Here is a 27,127-nt window from a genome sequence, read left to right as displayed (position 1 = left end):
ACCCATCTTGATCTGCCTCTGCAAAGGTACCCAAAATCTCAAATCCAATCATTCTAGTCTCCAACAATCTGCATGCCCTTGAACAACGTATGGTTTAAGCCACACGCTTGTAAATTCCATATATATCTATATATCTATATCTATATCTATATCTATATCTATATCTATATCTATATCTATATCTATATCTACATTTATATCTATATATAAAAAATATGTAATGCAAGTTGTATGAATCCATGATTTGATTCTGTATAAGACAATTTCATAATACATTTTTAGATTTTCTAGCCATTCCAGGATGCAATACAAAGGAGTAAGATTTTTTTTTTTGCCAGATCAGACCCACCAGTATTAGCTAGCCAATCACCCCTCTAAATCTCCTGTGCTAGGCATGATGGAGACAGACACCTGCTGTTGATTGCCTCATGTGTTAACTGTAGGTATATGGCCTCTACACATGGATGTTTCAGGTTTGTCTAATAACCACTGAGAGACACATCCTCCCTGAATTTGAGTAATTCCCCTTTAAAGCCATATGAAGGTAGCAAAGATTCCAAACTTCCCATCACAACCATGGAGGCCAAAAACTTGGTTTGAGTTAAAATAAACCTGGGTCTAGAGTCCACTTTGTCACATGCATGCAGGAGTCCGCCCTATGCAGATGTTTTTTTATACATGAAGTTATAAAGGGGAAACAATGCAGCTGAAAATATATAGGAAGTGCCGGGTAAATTCTAAGTATGAAAATTCAAATGTAAGCCACTCTCAGGAGCACTGAACTGGCAGTCTCGCTAGTTTTGCTAAGCCAGTCAATACCTGTAATGACTGAGGAATCCCAAGTACTTGTTAAGCCCTTGGGAGATGGTGTCAAACTTTTGGAGGAATACTAATTCAACAGTTTCACACTGGAGTCTCCTTCTGAAGTTCTTTTGCTGGAGAATGGCTACAGTCACACAATTCTCCATGCTGAATTCAATGCCGTTGCTAATGGAGAGCGAATGCAGCAGCAACGGCCCATAAGATCAGGTGAGCGGTGAACTCCTGCCCCGCTCCAGGCCATCTTTCAGATTCCCCAGCCCCATTCTTTTCCAGATAATTGGGACAAAAACAGCCTGCACTTTCCCCAGTTTTTCTCCAGTTTTTCCATCTTTCCCCAGTTTGCCATCTGGGGGGGGGGGCTTTTTTAAAATGGCAATTCAATCACAATATATCTCCGCAATGAACAGGGCTACAGCAAGGGTCCCCAACCTGGCCCATAGGCACCAAGCAGCCTGCCAAGTGTTTTTAGAAAGTGGGTATGGCACTTGCCCACTGGAGATCTGCAGATTTTTAAACACTTGCCTCGGCAGCAGCTGCTACCACAGCAAAAGGATCTTCACTGCATGACTGAAGGTAAGCTGTGTGTATGGCAAGAAAATATTTTTAAACAATATTTTCATTTTAAAAGACATCCTGATAAACAGAGCTTCTGCTAAAACTGTTGAAAAATTATTATTAGAGCTATGCATGACCATATTCCCTGACATTTTGTAGCTGAATCCTCCTCCTGTGGCAGCCATTTTTTTAAATTAAATTTTTATTTTTTTTAGAAAAAAATAATAAAAGTCTTATACACAATAGAAATAAACATATAACACTAGTGAGAAATCTACACATAAGCAACCAAAAAAGGTTTCCAAGTATCTAAAGATAAGCCCATTCAGAGCTGTCATCTATATGCTCAAACATAGATAAAGTTCAAATATAAAGTTCAAATACAGATAAAGTTGTAAGGTCCTCCATCCACTGAATTATGAGAGGTGTTTATTTCTCCAATATTACAATATAAATCTTTTAGCTACATCCTGTGTCAGAATTTCAAAGGTGCCTATTGACTCAAAAATGTTGGGGATCTCTGGGCTAGAGACTTTTTTTAAAAAAAGAAGAAGAAAGCTGGAAGTTTAGAAAACCTAATACACAGTTATGAAAAAATGAAATCCTGCCCTCAAGTCACAGCTGACTTATGGCAACCCCTAGAGGAGTTTTCATGGCAAGAGACTAACAGAGGTGGTTTGCCATTGCCTGCCTCTGCAACCCTGGTCTCCCCCGGCGGTCTCCCATCCAATTAGTTGATGCGAGGCGGTGCCCCCTAGCCGGGGGAGTACAACATATGCCCTCCCTACTAGTGATACCTCCGTCTCTCATATTTCCCTGCCAAAATGCTTCAGAGAGAGCTAAGAAGGTGGTCATCTAGATTATGTGCCGCTGTGTTTTTTTTTTATACACACGCGCGCGCACGCATGTATGTATTTTAATCTGCGTATTTAAGATGTTTTATGGTTTTTCATTGTATATACTGTGAAATATGATTTTAAACTTGGCTGTAATCCACCCGGAGCCTGCTGATGCGGGGAGGGCGGAATATAAATCGAATAAAATAAATAAATAATAAATTACTAACCAAGGCGGACCTTGCTTAGCTTCTGAGATCTGACGAGATCAGACTTCATAATGATATTCAACTACTCATTTTCAAAAAGCCGAAAAGGTTTGGGGTGGCATGGGGATCGCCACTGCCAGGGGGCTGGAACAGGGAAATCATGGACAAAACTGTCTTGTGGAAGCCCAGATGCCACTCTGCTGTATCAGCAGCAACAGGGAAACTACACAATTTGTCCTCTAAGGTGTTTTTTCCACACAGGGACAACAATGACGAGCTTCACATGGGATTTTGTCCAGTGTAGACGTCAGAATTCCCCCACGTTTTAAGGAAGCCTCCACACAAAGTCATTCCGAGCATGATGAATTGTTCCGACTTAAAGGTGAAACGGCAGGGTGGCTACAGGAAAAGACCTACGGGCTCCAGTTTGGAAGTTAAGACAGGGCAAATTGTGCAAACACACAACCAGTGGCAACGGGGGACCCTAAATGAGAGATGAGATGCTCAGGACGTCAGACCCCAGATTTCGAGCAAGGGCAATGAATGTCCCTTTCAAATATTTCCTTTTGCTGAATTTCAGGTGGGCGTCAACAACAGTCAACCTTTTAATTCAACATCCAGTGTGGTTTTGGTCCTGGGCCTAGAGTTTAGCAGGAAAAATAAAGCAACTCCTCTAGCCAGCTCTTTGTGAATAGAACGTGTAAGTAATTCGGGACATATGTTTAAACGGAGTTCGAGAACTACCAAGCATGTCAGCCACATACACACCCCAAATCAGATCATAGGAACTGATGTGTGCAGCCTCTTACAGACTGTGCAACTCCATTCACCTAGCACTTAAGCAGAACTGTAGCTCAGGGGCAGAGCACGTAGTTGGCACTGCTAAGTGACTGGGCCAAGATCACCCAGTGAGCTCTGTGGCTCTGGAGATTTGAACTCACATCCTAGTCTAGCACTCTAGCCTTTACACTACGCTAGTTCTGGTATAAAGCCAGCTTCGCATGTTCAGACCATCCGAAGTACGTGATCTGGTTGTCCTTCTAACGCCACTGAAAGACATGCCCATGTCATTTCCCACAGACTGAGTGAAGAAAAGGAGAGTTAAATCAGGGATCCTGGAAGTTAAATCTGGATTGCTGGACGTTCCCGTTGCAACATTTTTGTCTTTCAGAGGCCACCGGGCTTTTGCTCCTTTGGGCCAGCCACGGCGGGAATCTGCCTTTATGGCTTCACAAGCCTCAGCAATGCCTCCACCTTCGAAAGGCCAGGTTTTTGCTTCATTTTCCATCTTCCCCTTCCCCCAGACAGAGGGGAAAGGCTTTGGCAGGCAAAGCCCTTCTGACAGCAGCTGCCGGGCCAGCTCATCTGCTCAACCCATACAAGGAAGTTGGCTGTCACACTTGGGCTGCTTTTTGGCCCCCGAACTCCTGAAGCTGCCCAGGGTCTCTGGCGGAGGCAGCGCTGCCTCGCGCACTGTGAAGCATCCAGATGCACGGAAGAGGGGGAAATTGCAAGCCAGTGGCCTTGGAGAAGCCTTTGCGGGAGGGGCTGTTTGGTTAAAGCAGCCTTCCGATCAGACTCACAGCCTGAAATTGGCGGGGACTGGAGAGGGATTCTTTTCTTGCTGGCCTTACTGGTTACTGGCCTTACTACTAAATGCTGGGAGCAAACGACTGGGCCCAGGCCTGTGCCCTCCCAGAACTGGGCAGAGTTTGGCTAGGTCCAGCAGGGCCTCTCTGGTGCCGACAGCACAAATGTTCAAATCAAAAGGTTATTTTAATAAAACAATAATAGCTTTTAATTCTTCTTTTGAAGTGCTTCTTTTAAACGTCTGTCCCTCAGTACCTTCACATCCATTCCTGAATGGCAAGGCCAAGTAGATTTCTATAAGAGTAACTGGGTCGAGCTGCCAGGAGAGAGAAAAGGAACAAGTCCTTCACTCAAACGCGTGTGGCTCATGGCGCTGGGGTGCAGCGATGGCTGCCAGTGTAGACGGCGTTAAAAGGGGATTAGACAAATTCACGGCTCTGAGCTGTGATGGAACTTCCATTTTCAAAGCCAGCAACCCTCTGAACATCAGTGCTGGGCCAGGGCAACCACGGGCTCCTGTGGCCTTTGTAGGCCTTGCAGGGGCTTATTGTTGGCTACTGTATGAAACAGACAGGCCTCTGCTGTGATCCAGAACAGTTGCTCTTCTGGTGTGATTTTCCTAGACTAGAGATTCTCTTTTAAATACTCAAAATTCAGGGTAGCCACCTCAAGTATCCTGAAGGGACCAGTGCCACCCCCAGCTACGCTCCCCGTTTGTGGTGTCCATCTGCGCTCAAGAAATTATCTTTGGAGTGGCCTGGAAGGAGGTTTAGTCTCCTTTCTCTCCAGCGAGCATCTAACCGCCCCTACACAAAAGCAGCTATGAAGTTGCTTGGCACTCTCATAGCTTTCTCCACGTGCCTTTTTGTGGCCACTGAGACGCACTAAGGATACCATCTTAACAGCACCATCTATTCATCAGGGGCAGACGGCAAGGGTGCAAAGTACTTTCTGCCGCTGCCCCAGTTATTGAAGCGCCTTCCTTTGTAAGGCTGCTAAAGGCCAATTCTCAGCTCTTCCGAGAAGCAGTGGGAAAATCCATTGCTTAAACTGGGCATGGGAACTCGGGATTAAGGGAAAAAAGGATGGGGGAAACTGTGTTTACTTGGATTCAATGTTATTCTCTTCTGCAGGGAGTGGGGTGGAGTTTGCTTTTGTTATCCAGTCAAAACTTTGGGAGGGGGCAGATTCTCATTCTAAATAAAATACCAACAACTGGGGGACAATCACGCTTTGTTGTTGTTGTTATTATTACTATTATTTATTATATTAGATTTTTCGTCCGCCCTCCCCACCGAGCGGGCTCAGGGAGGAGCACATTTTAATTTACATTAAAAAAACATAAAAGCAGATAAAACATTACAATAAAATTTAAAACACTACATACAATAAAAACTTCTTCTCAGATGGCGATGGAAGAGTTACTTCATTTCAGACATGGCCCATCTATCCGTATCTATTGATATATATATAGGGGACAGATATTTTCAAGTCAAGTCAAGTATGGCCAGCGGGGATCCAGCCTAGCCTCCGCCATATGCCTGGCGGAACATCTCTGTGTTACAGGCCCGGCGGAAAGATAATAAATCCTGCCGGGCCCTGGTTTCATCAGACAGAGAGTTCCACCAGGCTGGTGCCAGGACCGAAAAGGCCCTGGCTCTGGTCGAGGCCAGGTGAGCCTCCCTAGGACCGGGGAACACCAGAAATTTTTTGTGTGTAGAACGAAGTGTCCTCTGCGTATATATAGGGAGGGGCAGTCCTGCAGATATGCTAGACCCAGTCTGCATAGATCTTTATAGGTTAGCACCAAAGGTCGTTGTGAAGGCACAGGGCTTCCTTTCTCAAAGGAAGTACACCGGGAAGCCACAAACTGATGCAAATCTGACAAGATCCAAATCTGACAAGTGATGTGCTGAGGCTATCCATCAGCGCCAGGAAGGCCCTCCTTTCTCCAGCTGCCTCACACACCCAAAGGCCGAGGCTCCTTAGCTAAGCCCTAGCAAGCCAGCCGTGGCTCAGCACACCTCCCGGAAACTCATAAATAGTGGTGGTGGCAGGAAAGTCCGACAAAAGCTGAACGAGAAGCTCAAATACCAGACAGCAAAGTCAGTTCAGGAGCCCAGGGACTGTCAGGAGGCAGACAAGCTTGTCTCTCTCCAGGCCCTGGTTTTATTTATTTTATCCAGCTACAGCTCTGGGAATGTCTAAGAGGGAGTGAAGACAGTCACTGGTCAGTTGTTTTGGTTTCTGACTGGGGGGTGGGGACCAAAAGACAGAGTTACCCCCTGCATGTACTATTTGCTCCCCCCCCACCCCATCTCTACCATCTCAAGCGATCACATGGCAAGGCAGCTCTGGGTAGTGTACAGCCCTGAGAACAAACGCCTTAAGCATTCCCCAGCGCAGCCTTCTATAGAAATTTCTCCAAGGAGCTGCTGGTTTGCAGGTTGGCCACTGAGGAAGGAACAATCCCCCCCCCAATGCTACACTGTATGGAAAGTTTGGAAAGAGGGAAACAACTCGTCTGCAATGAAGGTACCTTCAGAAGGAGATGCTGCCTGCTCTCATGAAGACCTTGTCGGCCAGAGGAAGTTTCTCACAACGGAGATTCTTGCACCAAGGCTGGTTAGAGCAGAACTTCAATGCCCCTTACGCAGAGTCAGGCTAAGGGTCCCTCTGAGGGCCAAACCACACACTGCGCTGGAGATCAGTGACCAAATGTGCTTCTTAAAATACCCTCAAAAGCAACCGGGGGAGGGGACAGCAATTGGGACCGTGGCCACAGTGCACCAGCAGCTGTGCAGTGCAGTGAGATGCACAGGGGGGACAATCCTTTCCTCGTGTCCCCTGATCTGCCCTTTCCCCTAAACCTCTGGTATGTGTTGGCTACTTGGGGTTGCTCAGAGCTAAGCTACAAGAGAAGAATTACTCGAGGAGGAGCACATGAAGGGAGTCACAATGTTAACCAGGAGGCTGGGTTTTAAGAGAGATCGGAAGGCTTTGTCAATTTCCCCTCTCTATAGAGCCAGGGAGATGGCTGATCAGAGTGTTTGTTAATTTCCTCTTCGCCTCCTAGAAGGGGAGGTGAGACTGACAGAGCCTTCCAGAGGCAAAAAGGAAATTAACAAACCCTCTGAGCAGTCATCTCTCTGGCTCTGCAGAGAGGGGAAATTGACAAAGCCGATCTCTTTTAAAGCTTCCCAGCTAACACTGCGATTCCCTTCACGTGCACGCCCTCGTTTAATTCGTCTCTTGTAGCCTGGCTCTCAGTGAGGTGGGGAAAGCACTCTGCAGAAGTAACCTATTTATATTAGTACTTCAGCTGAACCAGGACTGAACCCAAGTTCTGAATCTTTTCCATTTTCTTTTTGATCGGTCCAATAGATAGCAATTAAAAAAAAAAGAGTAAACTGACACTTTGAAGCCGAGTGGACACACGCAGCGCAGTGCCTGGAGTGCTGGAGGAGGACGCGGGAGTGCTGCGTTTAGATCTTGAAGCTCACTGGGTGACTCTGGGCCAGTCCCTCTCTCTCGCACTCTAACCTGTCTCACAGGGCTGTTGTGAAGATAAAGCAGCAGGATCATGTCTGCTGCCTTCATCTGCTTGGAGAAAGGCAGGGATAAAAAGGAGACCGACCGCCACCAACCACGGATGGATCCATCTAGCTCGATCTTGTCTATGCTGACTGGAAACAGCTCAGGCACCGAAACAGCAGAGATTTAGACTGGCCTTGGAACTCTCTGTCTGAGGAAACCAGGGCCCAGCGGGATTTATTATCTTTCCGCCGGGCCTGTAAGACAGAGATGTTCCGCCAGGCATATGGTGGAGGCTAGCTTGGGCCCCCACTGGCCACACTAAAGATCTGTCCACCACCCTACATGTGAGCCAGGGCTTGAAAAGCAGTATTTTATCACCGCCATCTGAAGAGAAGCTGTATTGTATAAAGTGGTTTTAATGTTTTTTGTATTGAATGTTATTTGTATACTGTTTTCTTATATACTCTTTTATCTGTTTTTAACTGTATTTATGTACACTGAAATGTTGTACTCCGCCCTGAGCCTGCCTGGCGGGGAGGGCGGACTAAAAATCTAACATAATAAATAAATAAATAAATAAAAACACACCTCGGTCTGGCAGAAGCAAGAAAACAGGAAAGCACTTACCTGGTTCCAGCTTAATAATTTTTACTGCAGCCAACTCTCCCGTGTGCACGTTTCTGGCCTAGGGGGAAAAGGAAAAAAAAACTCAAGAAATGTAAACGGATCACAGCGTCACATTAACCAGGGACTTGCCTGCGTCCTCATACACGGTCTTTGACGGGCTTGCCATTTTGAAGTCATTCCTGCAAAATAGCAGCTCTTGAACTGTGATTCACAAACCATCGGTCGTCCGAAACAAGCACATAGAAAGCCCATCAGACCACAATGAGAACAGGAAGAAACATTACCATCCATATATTGTCGAAGGCTTTCACGGCCGGAGAACGATGGTGGTTGTGGATTTTCCGGGCTGTATAGCCGTGGTCTTGGCATTGTAGTTCCTGACGTTTCGCCAGCAGTTGTGGCTGGCATCTTCAGAGGTGTAGCACCAAAAGACAGAGATCACTCAGTGTCACAGTGTCACATGAGGTTCTTTTGCATATGGGTTGGTGCTTGATGTGCTAATCTTCTCTGCAGGGCTATTGTCGGGTATAGAGTGTTTTGTTAGCCTGGTGTTTTTCAGAACTGGAAATCATGCTCTGTTCATTCTTAACCTCCTCAGGATACAGTGAAGCCTTACACCATTAGCATTCCACACCCTGGGAAACTCTTACAGGATGACTCAGCTCAACCCCACCCCTCCTGAGTAGATAAAAATGACCTGCCAACATCTTTCCCACACTGTGACACTGAGAGATCTCTGTCTTTTGGTGCTACACCTCTGAAGATGCCAGTCACAGCTGCTGGCGAAACGTCAGGAACTACAATGCCAAGACCACGGCAATACAGCCCGGAAAACCCACAACAACCATTACCATCTATGTTTATTAAATGGCAAACACTACCTTGAGACCACACAGCAGCAAATGCTAAATTCAAGCTTGACTCTGTCTGCATTCTGATACAGCTGCACTGAATACGTCAGAAACGGTTGCTTGGTCGGCAGCAGAAAAGCCGGAATCGAGAACGGTAGCGCCTTAAAGACCAACAAGATTTCTAAGGTATAAGCTTTCAAGAGTCAAGCCCCCTTCATTGGATAGATGCGTTGATAGATTTCTACAGCTCTCCAACACATGAATGAAATTGGGTTGATGCAAAAGGGACAATCTTAAACTGCAGTTATGGGATTGAGAACAAACCGCAAGATGAAGCTCTTCCTCCCCCACCTCTCCTGTTCTCCAATGCAAATTCCCCTGCTCTTTCCTTTGCTAGCTTTATGTAGTTAATTCCTACATCGGCACCAACGTTAACTGAGGATCAGACTAGCTAGGTTACTTGCTCACCAAAGCTTGCTACAGCTTTGAAACTCCAGTCAAGGAAGAAGTCTAGTCAGCGTTAATCGTGGTTAATGCTTGTGCTTAACCACAGTTATGGATGGTGGGCAGAACTTGTACGGGGGGAGATGAAGCGTGTGAACCTGAAGCCCACTCCCTATCGCTTCATCCCAGTTAAACCATCCCAGCGAGAGGTTTTCAGTAGACATTACGATACTCAGATCCGATTTGGAAGATATTTTAAATGCCCTGATTTAAAAGCTCAAATAACTCACATTTCTGAATCCTATGTTTAAAATCCCCACCTTGGATACACATGGTGAGTGGGTTTGAGTGCATCGGGGAAGCTGAGAGCACTACCATCAGAAGCGCAGACTCAATCAAGAGTCTAAACTCCTCGTGGAGTCACTCAAGGAGGAATGGTCAGTGCCGAGACACCAGACTAAGAGGCATCCACCCCCTTCAGGAATCAACGGTCACACCAGCAGAAGAAAACTGATGGTTCCAACGGTGATGAGGTGGATGAATTCTTGAAGGACAGCAACCGGGCAGCAGCATTAGTGGAAGGTGACACTGGCGGTGGATCTTTCACAAACACTTCAGCTAACCCAGGTTAGTATTACACAAAAGAAGTCCGTGTTCAACCACTTCTGATCCTCATCTACCTCAAAAACCCTATCATGAGACAACTCAAAATGAAAGAAGATAGAGTGCTGGAAGACAGGACCCCTAGGTTGGATGGCACTCAACTGGCTACTGGGGAAGAGCAGAGGATAAGTATGAATGGTGCTGCTCTTAATGACGGGACTGGGTTAAAGCTGAAAAGATGTCGAGTTGCCGATGTGAACAGGTGCAAAATGAAAGTCCAAAGCTGTGAGACACCCTTAATAAGTGTGGGATAAAAGGTTGAGGCATGGAAAGCTGAGCCGTTTGTTATGAGAGGAAATAAAGTTTTTATATCAGTATATTAGGTAAATCAATAAACAGTCAAGTCATACATACAGCTAATAGATAAAGTAACGAGGCTATACAGTAGCAGCGCTGCGCGTCTGCATCTGCTTCAGCGTCTCACACACACCTGCTGGTGATTAACCCTTTTATGGCTTCTAACCAGGACTGACTCTAAGCCAAGGTTCCACTTCCAGGTTAGGTCTCATGCGATCAAAACAAATGCATTAACCCAATAGTGACTGAATTTAGATCTTGCCAACTCCCAACAATAAGAACACGGAGTTCAAAAAGTATGAAACCAAGTCAGCTTGAAATTTTAAAATGAGAAACGGAACAAATCGCTTGGACTAGATAGATATCAATAGAGCTATTTCAAGAAACTGACTCCATCAAAATCTTAACAAGAATACGTCAACAAATATGGAGAACAAACCAATGGCCCACAGACTGGAAACACTCAATCTACATTCCACTTCTAAAAAAAGGGGATGCCAAAGAATGCAGCAACTATCAGACTATAGCGTTAATTTCCCATGCAAATGTCAGGTGCTTATCATCTGTCATACCTGGCCTGCTCTTGCTATGTGCTCATGCGGTATGTTATGGTTACGTATTGAAGTTATTCTGCTCCATGAAACTATGCACGGGAGGAACACATTCCAACTATTATCTGTGAGCTTCTCTGGGTCCTCTCTCCTCCGCTGGGAAGAGGCAGCTGGATGACCTTGGAGGCTCCTACATCATCTCTGCTACTTTCCTGCTTAGCTGGCCGTTAGAGAAAGGGGAGGAGGTAAGAAACTGCCCGCGCTTTGAAAGCACTATATATGTTTGATGCTTGCCTGTAACCATCATTCCTGGCAAAGACGGCATGAGTGTACAAGACTGGCAGTTTTTCAATAAAGAACTTTTACTACCTGAAGCAAAGACTTTTGAGAGCTGCTTGGCATCCTTACAGCAAGCAAAGTGATGCTCAAAATTCTACAAGAAAGACTCTTAGCATATATGGAACTAGAAATGCCAGATGTTCAAGTGGGATTCTGAAAAGGAAAAGGCACTAGAGATTGTATTGCAAATTTACGATGGTTAATGGAGCACACCTGTATTTTATAGATGACAGCAAAGCTTTTGACTGTATTCCCTATTACTATGTATTGATGTGAAAGCCGGACAATGAAGAAAGCGGATAGGAGGAAAATTGACCCATTTGAAATGTGGTGTTGGAGGAGAGTTTTATGGTTACCATGGACAGCCAAAAAGACAAATAAGTGGGTATTAGATCACATCAAGCCTGAATTCTCCCTAGAAGCTAAAATGACAAAACTGAGGCTATTGTACTTTGGTCACAAGCCTCAGTGGAAAAGTCAATAATGCTTGGAAAGGTGAGAGCAGAAAAAGAGGAAGACCCAAATGAGATGGCCGGACTCAATAAAGGAAGCCACAGCCTCCCGTTTGCAAGATATGAGCACGGCTGCTAATAATAGGATGTTTTTGAGGTTGTTAATTCACAGTGTTGCTGTGAGTTGGAAACAACTTGACAACGCATAACCCAAAGACATGCTTAAAATGCTACACACAAAAATTGAAGCAGAGATCTCACCACACGAGAAGTACATCCATGCACTGAAAATCTGAGTCAGTTCCCAAGTGCCCCTTTTAATAGCAAGGTTGATGGGGAAGCGCCTGTCAGGGGAGGAACAAAACAGGCCCCATTACAGCCAAGGTAGGTGGTTTCGTGTGTGTGTGTGTGTGGGGGGGGGAGAATAGGCAATAAAGCACTCGCCTGTAAACTGAAATAGAGAAGCAGTACTGGGGAAGGCAATGGCAAACCACCCCATAACAAAAAGTCTGCCAAGAAAACGTCGTGATGTGATGCCCCCCCCCATGAGTCATTAACGACTTGGTGCTTGCACAGGGGACTTACCTTTACCTTTACTTTCCTCCCACTGTAATAGCCTGATAAGGGCTAAGTATGCTTTAGAAAGCACAGATGTTAAGCATAACTGAGCATCAGTGAAAGGGAAAAAATAAAGTGTGCGTGGGGGGAGGGGGCAAAGTCAAGCCCCTAAGGAGGGGGGGGGATATGGATGAGTGGGAACTTTCCCCATGGCCCCCCAATCTGCAAAGTTTCTAAGACTGCAGCCTGTCTTGGACATCCTTTTTCACAATGGATAGAAGCCACTTGTTTCCAAATCCACACCCCCCATTTAAAGTAATCCCCACACTTAGATTTATATTGTAAACACTTCCGACAGCAGTTCACAACCCTGCTACTGCATCGCTGCTCTTAGAGCTAACTGCTGAAAAACCGGGCAGCGGAGGGGGCTTTGCCCACCCCCTTCTGCTACTTTAGCCACTTTCGGAGTCTCCCAAGCCCAGGCTGCCTCCCTGACAGCCCAAGAAGGTGAAAGGACAGGGGGGTCGCCCCAAATGCAGGGAGGCAGCTGCTTCCCTTCCTTGCCTGCAGGAAACACACGACATCTGTGCCAAAGCAGGGTACATTCAGTCCTTTGCAAGCGACAAAGCAGGGGGGAAATAATAAAAAGTTTACTTAAAAAAGGGAGAAAGAGGAAAGGACGGTGGGTGGCTGGCTCTACAGCTCTGTTGCATTTTTGAAACAGCAAGCTTACACTGGTTGCAGATTTTCTACCTTCAAGGAATTCTTTCCACCTGGGATTCCTGGAAACACTTAAGCACAGCAGGGGATTCTGAGGTAAGTTCATGGGGACGTATGAAGTTCATGGAGGGGTGCATGAAGCCAGGCCTGTTAGAGGCCGTCACCGTCCCACTGTAGAAGACCCTCCTGAAGCGTCACACTGCAGGGAAAAGAGTGTGCGGAGTAGGCCAGCTGTACATCGAGGAAGCTTTTCCTCCATTGTTGATACTCTGATCGTTGAACCAGATAAACTTTCAAGAAATGCCGAGGCTTTCTGGAACACGCTTGGTGTACCAGCGCATTAAAGCTTTAGTTGATTCAGTACAAGGCCCGTGTTCAAACAGATCTCTTGATCCCGTACACACTTGAAACATGTCCTCCCCCACACACAGACACGCATAATGCCATCCCATATAAATGATTTCATGAGTCACGGAAGAAAAAAATGTCAGTATTAGTTCTGAAATGATGTGAACAGATATCAGACTGCCCCAAGCTCCACTGGATCTCTGTAGAGTGCGCCCCGTTCTCCCCTTCCCATGACATGGCCCTGTACGGAAGCCACTTCCTCTGCAAGAGCAAACGTTCCTTGACCTGAGACTTAGAGGTGCACTGATGAATTATACATATAATATGGAATTATCTAACTATTAGTAGAAACTTTTATTACACTGGAATTGAGGTACAGTTTGGTGTAGGGGTTAAGAGCGTGGGACTCTAATCTGGAGATTAGAGGTTTAATTTCTCACTCCTCCACTTGAAGCCATCTGGGTGATCTTGGCTCAGTCACAGCTCTCTCAGAGCTCTCTCAGCCCCACCCACCTCACAGGGTGTTTGTTGTTGTGGGGATAATGATAACATACTTTGTAAACCGCTGAGTGGGCATTAAGTTGTCCTGAAGGACAGTATATAAATCGAATGTTCTTGTTATTATTGAAGAAGTTGGTGTCATGCAAACTTATTCGGTCTATCAGAAGGACCGGTCTGGACTTTCAGTTCTTCTTGATCAGCCTTTATTTAGATAATTCATAGGAGCTACGCTGAATACCGACTTTATGGACCTTAGTTTGACTCTTCTTGAGAAAACAGTTATCAGATGTATGGTTGTTAATGGCTATAGCACTTCACCTTAGTTGTTAATGTTCTTGTTCTTGTAGTTATTCTTGTTCTTATCATGTTATGAATGTATTATTGTATTAATAAAAGTTTTTTTTCCAAAAAGGACCGGTTCACTTGGGACAAATGAGACCAACATATTGACCCAGTTCCTCAAGGATGTTGAGTGAAGGTGTGGGCAGTGTTAGAAATGTCAATGCACGGATGCAATATTTTATCGTATGTGGTGGACATGTAAGAAAGCACAAAGATATGGGATAAAGATACATGAAGAGATGCAGAAGATTCTCAAGCTTAAGTTTGAGCTAAATCCAAAAAATGTGCTATTAATAATTCTACCAAATACTGTAACAAAAGAACAGAGAGACCTTTTTCGGTACATGGTGACAGCAGCAAGAGTACTACATGCAGCAAAATGGAAAGCAGAATTGTGCCCTGACACGCCAGAGTGGATAGAGAAGATTTATGAATACGCATCAATGGCCAAATTAACTTATGTGCACAATAAACCAATAGCGGAATTTTGGAAAAAATGGGAAGATTTCTTCAACTACTTAGGTTAAAAATTAGACAAATTAAGGTAATATGATACAAAGATAAAACGCAGGAAAAATGATTGATCAAAAATTGTTGATCCTAAAATTTGGGTATAAGCAACTTAGGAGAGGGAATGAGAGCTATTACATAATTTAGTTGTGCTGTTATTTACTCTGAATGTATCTTTTTATTAGCCTAATTTAAACTCAAATATAAGGCTTATATAAGTTCTTATGCACTTTTTCCTGTTATATATTTTCTTTTTAAATAAATTTAAATATTTAATCCAAAAAAAAAAGGATGCTGAGTGAAGGGCTGTATTTTGAACTAGATGGCCCTGAACCCGGGGGTTGGACTAGATGACCCTGGAGATCCCTTCTAACCCTATGATTCTATGTTACTCCATGGAGCTCCACACGTTCTGGCAGCCCACGGGCTCCTGTCTGACTACAAATGGCTTATTTGGGCAGCTTCCTTTAGACACTTCCATGCCCTCCCAGACTGCCAGTTCCCTTGCCTGCTGCTTCCCCACACCCAGCCTCCTCTGGTCGGACTGCAGGCTGCCTTTGCCTCTGCTCTGAAGCTCCTTCCGAGGCTCTCAGGTGCTGCTTTCTTCCAGACTCCCACCCCCAATCCTGCCATGGCACCCTGCTTTCCACATGCCCAGCTGCTCGGTGCCCTGGACTGCCAGCCAGCCAACAGCTTGAGCGCTCGTGCTGCAAAATTAAAGGCACAGAGTAGATGTTGCGCCCCAGGATTGGCGGCCGCCGGAATAGTCTGTGATAAACTACCACCCCCTGCCATTCCATTTCATTGGGAACTTGGTGCCCACACAATTGAGCGGATTTAAAATCAGCTCTGGCTGCTGGGGTGGAAGGGGGTGGACTAACTCTGCAGGCCTTTTGTAGCTTTCAGAGCCTCTTCATTTTTTGAAAAGGCCCCAGGCGATTGTGGATTCTGTGCACTTGCCCAGCTTGAGCTCGGAGAGAGACCGCCGTGACAGGCTCCATTATAGTGGCGGGGGCAGAAAACATCACCGAAACAGAGACTTTACAGACTCCAGCCATTGAAGAGATCCGTCTCTCAGAACCGCCATTCAGGCTACTTTTCAGGGGCAGCGGGTGAGAAATCCAAAACTTGCAGGAAAAAGGGATAGATAGAAATAAAAGAAAAAATAAGAACACAGTCCAACATTTCTTCTATCAGACACAAGCATATCACTCAATGACAGTGATGGTCACGAGCACGGATGGCTTAAGAAGAAGAGGGACTGTGGCTCAGTGGAGGCGCCTCTGCCCTGCATTCAGAAGGACCCAGGTTCAATCCCCGGCATCTCCCGTTAAAAAGGACTGAGCCACAGGAGATGTGAAAGATCTCAAGCCGAGACCCTGAAGATCTGCTGCCTGTCTGAGTAGAGAATACTGACCCTGATGACTCAGTATAAGGCAGTTCCATGTGAAATGAGACAGATCCTGGGAGGAAAGGCCCATGAGTGGCTACTGGCTATGGTGACTAAAGAGAGCCTCCATATAGAGAGGCAGTTAAATAAAACTTTTTTCATTGAGCTACTGAAAGAATAAAGCTGCACAATCCAAAAAGGCATTAAAACAGCTTCTAAATGAGGAGGGGGATTCCCAGGGAATTCCCAGTTGGTCTGCAGTAGAACAGCAGGATTTGAGTCCAGGGGCACCTCAGAGAACAACAAGATTTTCAGGGTGTAAGTTTTCGAGAGGCAAAGCTCCCTTCTTCAGACTTGAGTAGGAATGGAGATCCCTGAGCCTTTATACCTCAGTCAAAGGTGGGTGGGGTGTTACAAGGGGAGGGGCATCCGGATGTAAAGGTACAATGCAGATTGATGAGAGGGGAGAAGCGTAGCGAAGAAAGATGTCAGGATGTAAAGGTAGGGTGATACAATGCAGCTTGATTAGAGCAGAAATGAGCATGGGTAGGGGAATTTCCAGGTGGTCCTTACTGATCACCCTGACCTGAATAGTCCCGGCAAGACTAAGCAGGGCCGGCCTTGGTTAGGAATTGGATGGGAGACCTCAAATGAAAATCAAGGTCGCAGAGGCAGGCAATGGCAAACCACCTCTGTAAATCTGTTCTCATGAAACCGCGGCAGGGGTTGCCGTAAGTCGGTGATGTCTTGAAGGCGTTCTCTCTTTTTTTTTTTTTAATTTTTATTGGAATTAGAAATATTTGGTCATTTATAACAATCAAATTACTTTAATATTCCAGTTCTAACCCCCTCCCTTCCCCCCCCGTTTGTTGACTTCCAACAGTTTTCCAACCCTTTGTCTATTCTTCCCCTACTCATTTCAACTTATTTTGTCAATTAAACATATACTTTCACACTCTTCTAAGCTAGTCTATTATAACACAGTGCTAAGTCAATTTCCCTTCACTTATCAACTAACTAATACATTCCTGGCATGTTATTCAATAGTAATAATACTGGTAATATTCTCAATATCCTGTACTCTAACTTATTCATTCTAATGTCATCAATGCGGGACAAAATTTATCCCTCCCTATACATATCTTGAGTACTCATAAGTGATGAATACATTTATAAGTCAACCAATTTAACTTATACTCTATATGTTACTCTTTACTTCCTCTTATATCTCTTATCTTTATAACAAAGTCAATCAATTTGACTCATATTCTACACATTTCTAAATATAACTATAAACACAATATACATTCGACATAAGTCAATCAATTTGACCCATGTTCTGCACATTTCTAAATATCGCTATAACCAAAAATACCTGTCTTGAAGGCGTTCTCCATCCCCGTAGTCGTACTGATCAAAACAAAATCTGAGAATAGACCATAAACCGCACTAACACATTCAAATGTTCACGTTCAAACCTCTTTGTAATCCTCCCAACAGCCCAGAGCAACACGCCGTCCGAACCCCACTGCCACGGAGGGCAGAGGCCCAGATTCACAAACCTTGTCCATCTGAAAGCAGGAACAGTCTCTGGGGGCTAGAACAATCTGCCTCCACTCTCAGAGGGCAACACTCCACAATAACACTACAGAGTAAGGAACTGTGCAGGTGGGCTCAGTTGGTAAGGGGTCTCGAAAGGAGGGGTGGAACGACTTGTGCGCTTCTCAAAACATCCCCCACAAGAGACAGGTTTGCTGTTGGCGTTCATCTTTTGGCTGAGTATGTAAGACAGAAATACAAACACTGGTGCAAAATCCAGGTGCAGGCTCATGCCTGCTTCTCCGTGTAAGTGAAATCAGATGCATTGCACCACAACTGGCATTTGGAAGGACCACCAGAAAACAAAGTGGTACGGGGAGCTGAATGCAGCCTCACCAGCTGCTAGTTGACCATCTCCAAGGCAAATTAAAGAAACATTTTCTGGGTTGTGCCAACTTGGGGCAGGGGGGGGGGGGGTTGTGCCTCAACAGACAGTAACTGCAACTCAGAACGGTTTTAATATGATAGAAAAAAACAGGAACTAAATTCCTGAACTTCTGTAAGATTCACACACTCCCCGAACAGGTTTTTCTTCTTGAGCTAAGAACAAACAGCAGCCAGAAAGGCTAAACAATCACTTACAGGGTGGTGCAAAATCTGGGAGAAGAGTTTATTCATTTCCTTGTCTGTTTTGAGCAAATCCTATTTTTTTCTCCAAATGGCTCCCATAAGCAGATAAAGTAGTCAAAATTACCACTCGTTACGCACTTCAAAGCTCAATGTGTTCGTTAACTAAAATTGAATTAAAAATTTATTCAGCATCAGCACAAAACTGTAATGCAGCAGTCACAACTCAGCCCCGAAACTTGTCAGAACAGAAAGAAGCCATCCGTGGGCAAAGATGTTGAGGAACGAGCCCCACTCTGCTTCCAGGGACAGTTCACAGTGGAGTTTGCTAATCCAGGAGTTTATTCTTTCAATGGAAGACAGCCTGCTGCTTAAACATGTCTAGACAACATGGACATTTTGCCTCCAAAGGATTCCTGCTCTTTATACACAGATATCGTCTGTGTTTCTCTTCACACACAGTTCTCTGCAAATTTGGAAAAAGGCTCGGAAGAATCAGGAACAGAAAAAGAAAAGCTCGAGTCATACAAAAAGCAGATCAAACGGGCACCCCGCCCATTTATCCCTTCACTGACCCCTCGGACTGCTTGTGGCTCTCCTGGGCCACAGGAAAAAAGTCTTTTGCAAACCAGCTACATTTCCCTAGATCCTTTTTTTAAAAGACAAAAGAAGAAATAGATACGCCAGGGACTGAACCAGAGGCCTTTGGCATGCAAAGCACGAGGAACACCACGAACATGTTCAGCTCCACCAGCTTGCAGAACGTGGATTCCTGAAGGGCAGAGACTTGATCGTTCTTACTACCTTTGTCAAAAAGCAATTCCAACAGAAGTGTAAACACAACGCAAGATGAACACAACACACCAGCTGATCAGGGTGGAAATGTGTGTGTGTGGGGTGGGTGGGTCTATTTAAAATTACTAAAGTGCTGTAATAAAGATGATACTAAAATTTCATGGCGGCAGCTGCTCCACACCAGTCAGTAACTTGCACTGCGAGGATGGAGATACGTTCTTGTTTCTATCCCTCCTGTATCCTTCTGTTTGTTTTCTGATTCCTTATTTACACAAGCAGACATCAGACAGGTTAAAACAAGCCCTTCTTGTGTTTAATTTAAATCATCCAGGCACATTCGTTTGGTGCATTCTTTATTTTAAGTAGATCTTCTTTTTAAATGGTGAGCCTTTGGGGTGGCTTTCTTTTTCTCGATCCTGTTTGCATACATTTGCACCACCTTCAAATGTTTATAACAAATCTGAAAAAAAGAAATGCCTGCCAAAGATTCACTTTGAGGATTAAAATTAAGCATATTGGCGCATATGTCATACTGCAAACAAACAAACAATGCTAAGGATATCAAAAAGCTTCAAAGCATATGGTTCATAAACAAAACTTTAAAGCACACCCACACAAGAAAATACCTTTATTAGCAATCCACAGTGTCTGACTGTAAATGACCGACAGTGCTGTGTATCGCCTGGAGTCTATTGAGTTGTTTTCAAGGGCAGACTCATGTAGAGTGCATTTCAGTACTCTAAGCCAGGGGTTACCTGGTACTGATCCATGTGGCCAGATTGGCCAGTTCCCAATAGAGAGCCAACAGCCATGCCAGATCCAGTGTACCTACCCCCCCCCCCCCAAGACCTCAGCCATCCTGACCCATGTTCCCCCTGTCCTGTCTGAATTCCACTGCAACTTGCCGGTCAGCAGCAACTGCCAGGCACTAGCTTGGGGCAATGCCTTCCCCACTCAACAGGCTGCATCCTGCCTCTCTGCTCGGCTAGCAGCCGGGCTTTCTTCCATGGGGAAGCAGTTCCTTGTTGGCTGGGCTACGATGGAATGTGAGCCACTGTGGATTACTGATGAAGAGAGACATTCATCCACACGGGAAGAGCTACAGCACTTGGGAGGTTTTACCCTTTAACTCAGAAAAGAATCTTGGGCAGACAAAAATTATGCCACTTTCGAAGTAATGCTAACAGGGTTCAAAACTCAATAACAGGGTCACCCACTTATGTTCTAAACAGGTTAGTGCCCCATTCAGAGCACTGAACAAAGTCAGTTTGGTGTAGTGGTTAAGAGCAGCAGGACTCTAATCTGGAGAGCTGGGTTTGATTCCCCTCTCCTCCACTTGAAGCCAGCTGGGTGACCTTGAGTCAGTCACAGCTCTCTCAGAGCTCTCTCAGCCCCATCCACCTCACAGGGTGTTTTGTTGTGGGGATAACAACACGCTTTGTAAACCGCTCTGAGTGGGCATCAAGTCGTCCTGAAGGGCAGTATATAAATTGAATGTTGTTGTTGTGGTTATCCCCACAATACAGCTGGAGCGGAGAGGAGTGGATTACCCAAGGCTACCTCCTGAACTCATGGCAGTAATGAGATTCGAACCAGCAGAGTGCTGATTTGCAACCCAACCACTTAACTACTAATGAGGTCCAGGCATCACCTGAGGTCTGTGGGCACACCAGTTCCAGAACCTTCTCAGGCACAAAAGGCAAACGGAGCAGGCAATTTCAGCCCTTATAGCAAGCATACAAAACGAGGCCTCTGATCTGGCCAGGCCAGACACCAGGAACCCAGGGGTCTGAGATCCACATCTCCTGAATGCTCTGCTCCTGCCTGACCATGCCTACCCTGGCGAAGCAGTGACTCCAGACTCACTGCCAGGCTGCAGCGGACCTAGGCTGAACTCGAGGTGTGGCCACCCACCAACCTGGCCTAGCCCAAATGGCCTCACTCAGACACAGGGTTCCTTCCTATTTGTTCAGCAAAAACAGTTATATTTTCCCAATTGCTCACAATGTTCCATAATGCATATTTCTCAGTTGCTTACAATGCATATTTCTCAGTTGCTCACAATGCATAATTAAAACATTTAAACAATAAAAACCCCAATTTCCCCTCCAATCTAATAAAATGCAATAAAATGCCTGTAACCCCTTCTATTCGTACTCCTGAAAGGCAACTTTGAGAGTTTTTTTTAGGAGTGCAGGACTTGCAGAAGAAGAACATCTCAGCCATTTCCGGTCATCCTGCTGAATGCTACACACACTAACCCAGCCATTGAGCAAGAGTGCCAAGAATGAACACACCAGAGAATAATTTGCTAGCACAGAGGATGTGTAGCACAAAGGGAAGGTGTAAGCTACCCTGTGCTCTTTGAGGACTGGATGCACAAAACTCCCCCCAGTTCTGGGTGCCCAAGATTCAGAAATGCTCACGCACCATCAGACTCACTGCAGGATTTCACGTGCAACGCTGAGGCTACATTCTCACAAATGACAGGCAAGACAGCAGCTGTGGGTCCCATACCTCTATAGGAACCAGGTCTATGGTCATAAGACAGAGCTCCCACATGAGCGGGAGGGGCTATGGCTCAGCGGAAGAGTCTCTGCTTGGCATGCATAAGGTCCCAGGTTCAATCCTCTGCATCTCCAGTTAAGAATCAGGCAGTAGGTGATGCAGAAGACTTGGACTGCTCCCAGTTCGAGTGCACAGTAACTGACCTCGACACACCCAGGGTCCGATTCAGTCGAAGGCAGTTCCATGGGTGAATAAAGAGCAGTAAGAATCAGGCCTGAGAGATTCTCAGGCAGACTACACAATAGTTACCACCAGCCAGAGTGGTTTCCAAAGCATTCGAAAGGGCATGTGGACATATGAAGTTAGAGTCAGACCACTGCAGTGTCTAGCCAGGCAATACCTACAAAGGCAGCTGCTCTCCAAAGTCTTGGGTAGAGAGCAGAGACCCTGCTTAACTGAGATCTGCTTAACTGGAGATGCAAAGGACAGAAGCTAGAACTTTACGGTGCTGTGCTCATTGAAGAGCTTGCAGAAGCGATAGGGAGAGAAATGGTACTTAGCTTTGATGACAAGACCTTCTATACAGACAGCAAAGTAGTACTCGGGTACATACACAATCGAAGCCATGGGTTCTATGTGCATGTCAGCAACCGGGTAGAACACATCTGGCGGTCCTCACACCCTGGCCGGTGGCGACCTGTTCCCAAAGATCAGAATCCGGCAGACCAAGCAACACGGTCTACCCCTGCCTCCCAGCTGGCTGAGTCCTCCAGGCTGAAGGGACCTGACTTCCTCCTACATCCGGACAGCCCATCACAGCACAAGGAGGAACGCTACGAGCTTTTGGACCCGGACCAGGACGCTGATGGTCGCCCTCAGGCCACCTGCATGGAAGGGGATGTCCCAATGCAGCCTCTTGGTTTGTGGTGGTACATGTGGACGCCTCTTCTGGGTCAGAGTCTGGATGTAGGGTGCGTGTCGCTACTGCACACATAACACTTGACGCCAGCCTTGCAACCTGCAGCTGTGTGTTCCCGAGACTTGCAACACTTGGGGCACACTTTGTGCTGTTTTAGCAGGGCCGTCCGTGCCACCAGAGGCATCTCCCTCAACGACTTACATCTATTCGCCGGATGTCTGAACTTGGGAAGCGGGCAGGAGTGCTGCTTTGCTGGTGGCTGCTGAGCAAGTGGTTGCTGATCTCGCTTCTTTCCAGCGTCGGATTTTGCCAGAGCGCCTGAGACTCCCATCTTCAGCACAGAGACAGCTGCCTTGGGCGTAGCATCTTGTGGAGGTGCCTTCTCGACGCGGGGATCAGGAGGGCGTGTGGTATATCCGCACTGTGGATCATTACGTGGCTTAGCCAACCAGTGGATGAAGTCCACCAGGAATGAGAAGGGAGTACAAAGAACTGACCACGCCTCTGAGTATTGCCCTCCCGCAGAGGGCCTCTGAACCCTGCAGCTCATATGCCCCAAAGGGCTCCCGGTGCTCCCCATTCCCAACCCCTTCCCTAGCACCGAAGCATCAACTATACACAAGCCTATAGGGTATCTTTGAAATCCAAGGTGTGCAATTTCTCCTCCTCCAACCCTTGTTTGGTTTGCAACTTCTCTGTACAACAGGACCATAAGGGTCAAACTACATATTTTGTGTATTTGCACAATACCCACCATTGTCTACCCCCCAATACTGTAACCTTCATGATTTTGGTCTCCTGTATATTAGCCCAGCACAGGAGCTACTGCATCAAATTTTCTTTCCTAACACCGTGACTTTTTTTTTGGAAAAAAAAGCAGCAATTGGTGACCTTCTGCAAAAGCCTCCAGCAAAATATTCTGGTGATTCCTGACCCAGATATGATCTAACATATTGCAGGTTCCAGCAGGCAGCTGGGTGACAGCAGGGCGTTACAGAAGAGCAGCCCACTTTCCTTGAGAGTCAAAAGAATGAGCCAGCGGGAAGGGCAATTCGAATCCCAGCCCTTTACATAACTACCTATTATGCTCACCCAGGATGAGGAACGAGTTCTGTGATAAAGCTCAATTGGACACAGATGTTAATCAATTCACAGGAATTTATTCTCCCATCCCCATAAAAAAAAATAACAGCCCTGTGGTACAGAGTGGTAAGCTGCAGTACTGAAGCTCTGTTCACGACCTGAGTTCGATCCTGACGGAAGCCGAGTTCAGGTAGCCGGCTCAAGGTTGACTCAGCCTTCCATCCTTCCGAAGTTGGTAAAATGAGTACCCAGTTTCCTGGGGGTAAAGTGTAGATGACTAGGGAGGGCAAGGGCAAACCACCCCGTAACAAAAAAGTCTGCCAAGAAAATGTCATGATGCAACGTCCCCCCATGGGTCAGTAATGACTCAATGCTTGCACACCTTTACCTTTTATCCCCTTAAAAAAGCTGTTTGTCAAAGGGGTAACTGGTTGATCATCTGGTGTGAGTACAAACTTCTTTCTAAGCAACCTGGCAGGGAAGCTTTTAAAAAGATTTGGGTCCAGTAGCACCTTAAAGACCAGCTAGATTTGAAGGGAGCTCTGACTCTCGAAAGCTCATACCTTGGAAATTTAGTTGGACTTTAAAGTGCTACTGGACCTGGATCTTGCTCTTTAACTGCAGACCAACACAGCTACTAAAAATGTTAAGACATTTTTCTCCCTTTACACAGCCACAAAACAACACACATGTATGTGGGCAGGCAGGCAAGTAGCCTTTTTTGTCACCAAGTACCCTTGTGTATTTATTGGCAAGACTAAGTTTATGCAGCCAAGAAGCACCCGCCCATTTCATCTACTTTAGAATTCAAACACAATCTGCACTGGGACCATAAAGGTGAACTGGCAACTGCTAATCTTTTTATAAACGGATCGCAACTTAAAAAAAAAAAAGATATTAGGAATAATCCTGATCAGCAACTCATCTCTGCATTAAAATGCAAAACACTAAAATATATTAACCGCATCTTTTTTTCCTAAATGCACCAGCTGCCTGCAATCTGAACCGTGCGCTAAGTACATGCAGCTCGTCATTCACCACAAGTACGGCCTCCAGGCTGGGAATCTGAACCCAAATATAAGGAAGGGATTATCTACCAGCCTACACTGGGCAGGGGGGACAAACACACCTCCTTTGAAAAGGAGAAAAGTCTTTTCATATTTTGGGAGCAGGGAGAAGTTCTCTCTAGCTCTTTATAAACAAATCTTGAGCAGTTGCTCCTGTCTAAGCCCATTGACTTCAACGGGCTTAGACTGGAGTAACTCTGTTTAGGATTTCGCTGTCAGTCATCTTTTTTCTACACTGACCCCCCTCCCCAAATCTCCTTAGCCTTTCCTGGATCCGCTTGGCCGACCTTCTCTGCTCCTGTTCCAACAATGCAGCTCCTTTTGGCTCCTACAACAACCCACTTTTTAAAAGTTTATTTACTTAATTTATCTTCGTTCCACTTTTCCCCAAATCTCAAACTCGACCCGACACATAAAATTCCACATGCAATCAATAAGGCCTCACAGATTACAATAAACGAGCCAGGGCAAAACTAATAACCAGCCGAGGGCTATTCTCAAAAATTACGCTTTGGGTTTTCCCCTAAAGTGTAGAATGGAAGGAGCAAAACATTCTTGTCAGGACTGAGGCTCTTAGAGAAAGAACCAGAAGCGGGTATTGGTGAGAAGGCTGTCGGGTCTGCCCAGGCTCATGTGGGAACATAAAACATTTTAGTAAGTGCATCTCAGGCCCCGGAGCGCTTTAAAGGTCAAGCGCTACATTTTGAATTGGACCCAGAAACAAAAGGTCACCTTACTTTCTTTATTCAAAACAGTTATATCCCACTTTTCTCCTGCTCCACAGGATTCAAGGCGCTTTAAACTGCCAACCAGGGCAGCCAAATGCTGCGATGATGTGGCTAGTCCAATCAAACCTACGAGAAGTGCGCTGCTGCTCTGTCAACCAACCGTAGTTTCAAAGGGAAGCTCCACGGAGAACGCATTGCAGTAATCTAGTCTCAAGTTTATAGCAGCCTGGATCAGCGAGGCCAGGGAATCTGTTTTCACAAAGGAATGGAGATCTTGAGCCAGAGGGAACTGAAAGAAGGTACTCACGGTGAGTGTGTTTTGGGGTTTTTTAAAGTGCCAGTACTCGTGATACTCGCCACCTTAGGGACCCTATCAGGGTGGAAAGGTGGCACAGAAATGTTTTAAATAAAGAACTGATGCCTCTTAAGCAAGGCTGGAGGCCAGGCTGGGAAATCTTTTGGGCCGGAGCTTGGGCATCTTTTTGCGCTGACTGCTCAAAGGTGGCAGCCAAAATCACATCCCCTGACATCATCCGGCGGGTTTGACTTTGGCTGCCGACTCCCAGCAATCATCCTAGGCTCCTGCAAAAGCAGGATGGGCCCAGCCATGGCTTCTGATCCATCGGCTCGGCCTGGCCCCAGTGCAAAGAGATGCCCAGGCATCAGCCAAGAGAGAAGCCAGTACACCACTCCGGCACAGAAAAAAGATCTGTTCATAGCGATAGCACCGGTCAACTTCTCCATTGCAGGGCTGGGTCTAAGAACATCCCCAAGACATGTAATACATCTAATGCTGGCAACAAAGCTTTCCTAACCAACATCTCTTCCATCTTGGCTGAAGGAGATTCCGGTCCGGGAGCACCTCAAAGACCAACCCTGGAAATCTAGATCCAGAGGAGTTAGCCGTGTTCGTCTGTAGTAGCAAAATCAAAATGAGTCCAGTAGCACCTTTAAGACTAACCAACTTTACTGCAGCATAAGCTTTCGAGAATCGCAGTTCTCTTTGCCAGATGCATGGAGGGTACTGCATCTGGCGAAGAGAGCTGTGGTTCTCGAAAGCTTACACTACAATAAAGTTGGTTAGTCTTAAAGGTGCTACTGGACTCTTTTCGATCCTGGAAATCTAGTTGGTCTTTAAGGTGCTACTGGACCCAGATCTTGCTCTTCTAATACACACCACCTCAGCTAATCACCTGAAACTATCTCCAACATGGCTGAATTCCAATGCGGCAATCAGAACAATACGAAGTATTCTAAATGCAGTTGCGGCACAATCTATTCAAGGAATTATGATACCAGCCACAGCCTTTTCAGCCCTTTTCCTAATAACCCCTAGCATCAAGTGTACCTTTTTTCACTACTGCCTCACACTGAGCTGACACGTTCATTGAGTTCTTCACACTACGTACCTTGATGTATCTTTAGCAAATGTTCTTTCCATCCCTCAGAGTAACTGCTGAGTGTTTTAACAGTCAATGTGATAAATGGAGCTGCGTTTCTAGTTTTTCATCATCCAAACACCCATGTGATTAACAAACAAAACAAGACTTTCCAAGTCAGATCTGCAACTAGGTCTATACAAGTGATCAGTTCACAAAGATTTTTCCTAGCCTGCTTGCCATTACCCACAGCTAGATTAATTGTTTACGACCTAAAAGTGGGGGAGAACCCAGAACAAATTATAACTAATTTTTGCAGAACTTCCCATCTGGAGACAAT

General features: G+C 45.7%; 1 protein-coding gene across 1 annotated transcript in view; it reads right to left on the bottom strand.

The window, feature by feature from the left end:
* MAP4K5 (mitogen-activated protein kinase kinase kinase kinase 5) overlaps positions 1–27,127 on the bottom strand; it is a 110,044-nt gene that overhangs the window by 61,195 nt on the left and 21,722 nt on the right. Inside the window, exon 3 of the mRNA XM_054970520.1 lies at positions 8,177–8,234. Within this exon, the coding sequence (XP_054826495.1) occupies positions 8,177–8,234 (58 nt within the window). The remainder of the gene's footprint in view (positions 1–8,176; positions 8,235–27,127) is intronic.

The sequence above is a fragment of the Eublepharis macularius genome, chromosome 2 (genome assembly GCF_028583425.1).
Source record: "Eublepharis macularius isolate TG4126 chromosome 2, MPM_Emac_v1.0, whole genome shotgun sequence".
NCBI lineage: Eukaryota > Metazoa > Chordata > Lepidosauria > Squamata > Eublepharidae > Eublepharis > Eublepharis macularius.
This window is presented reverse-complemented; position numbering and strand designations above follow the sequence as displayed.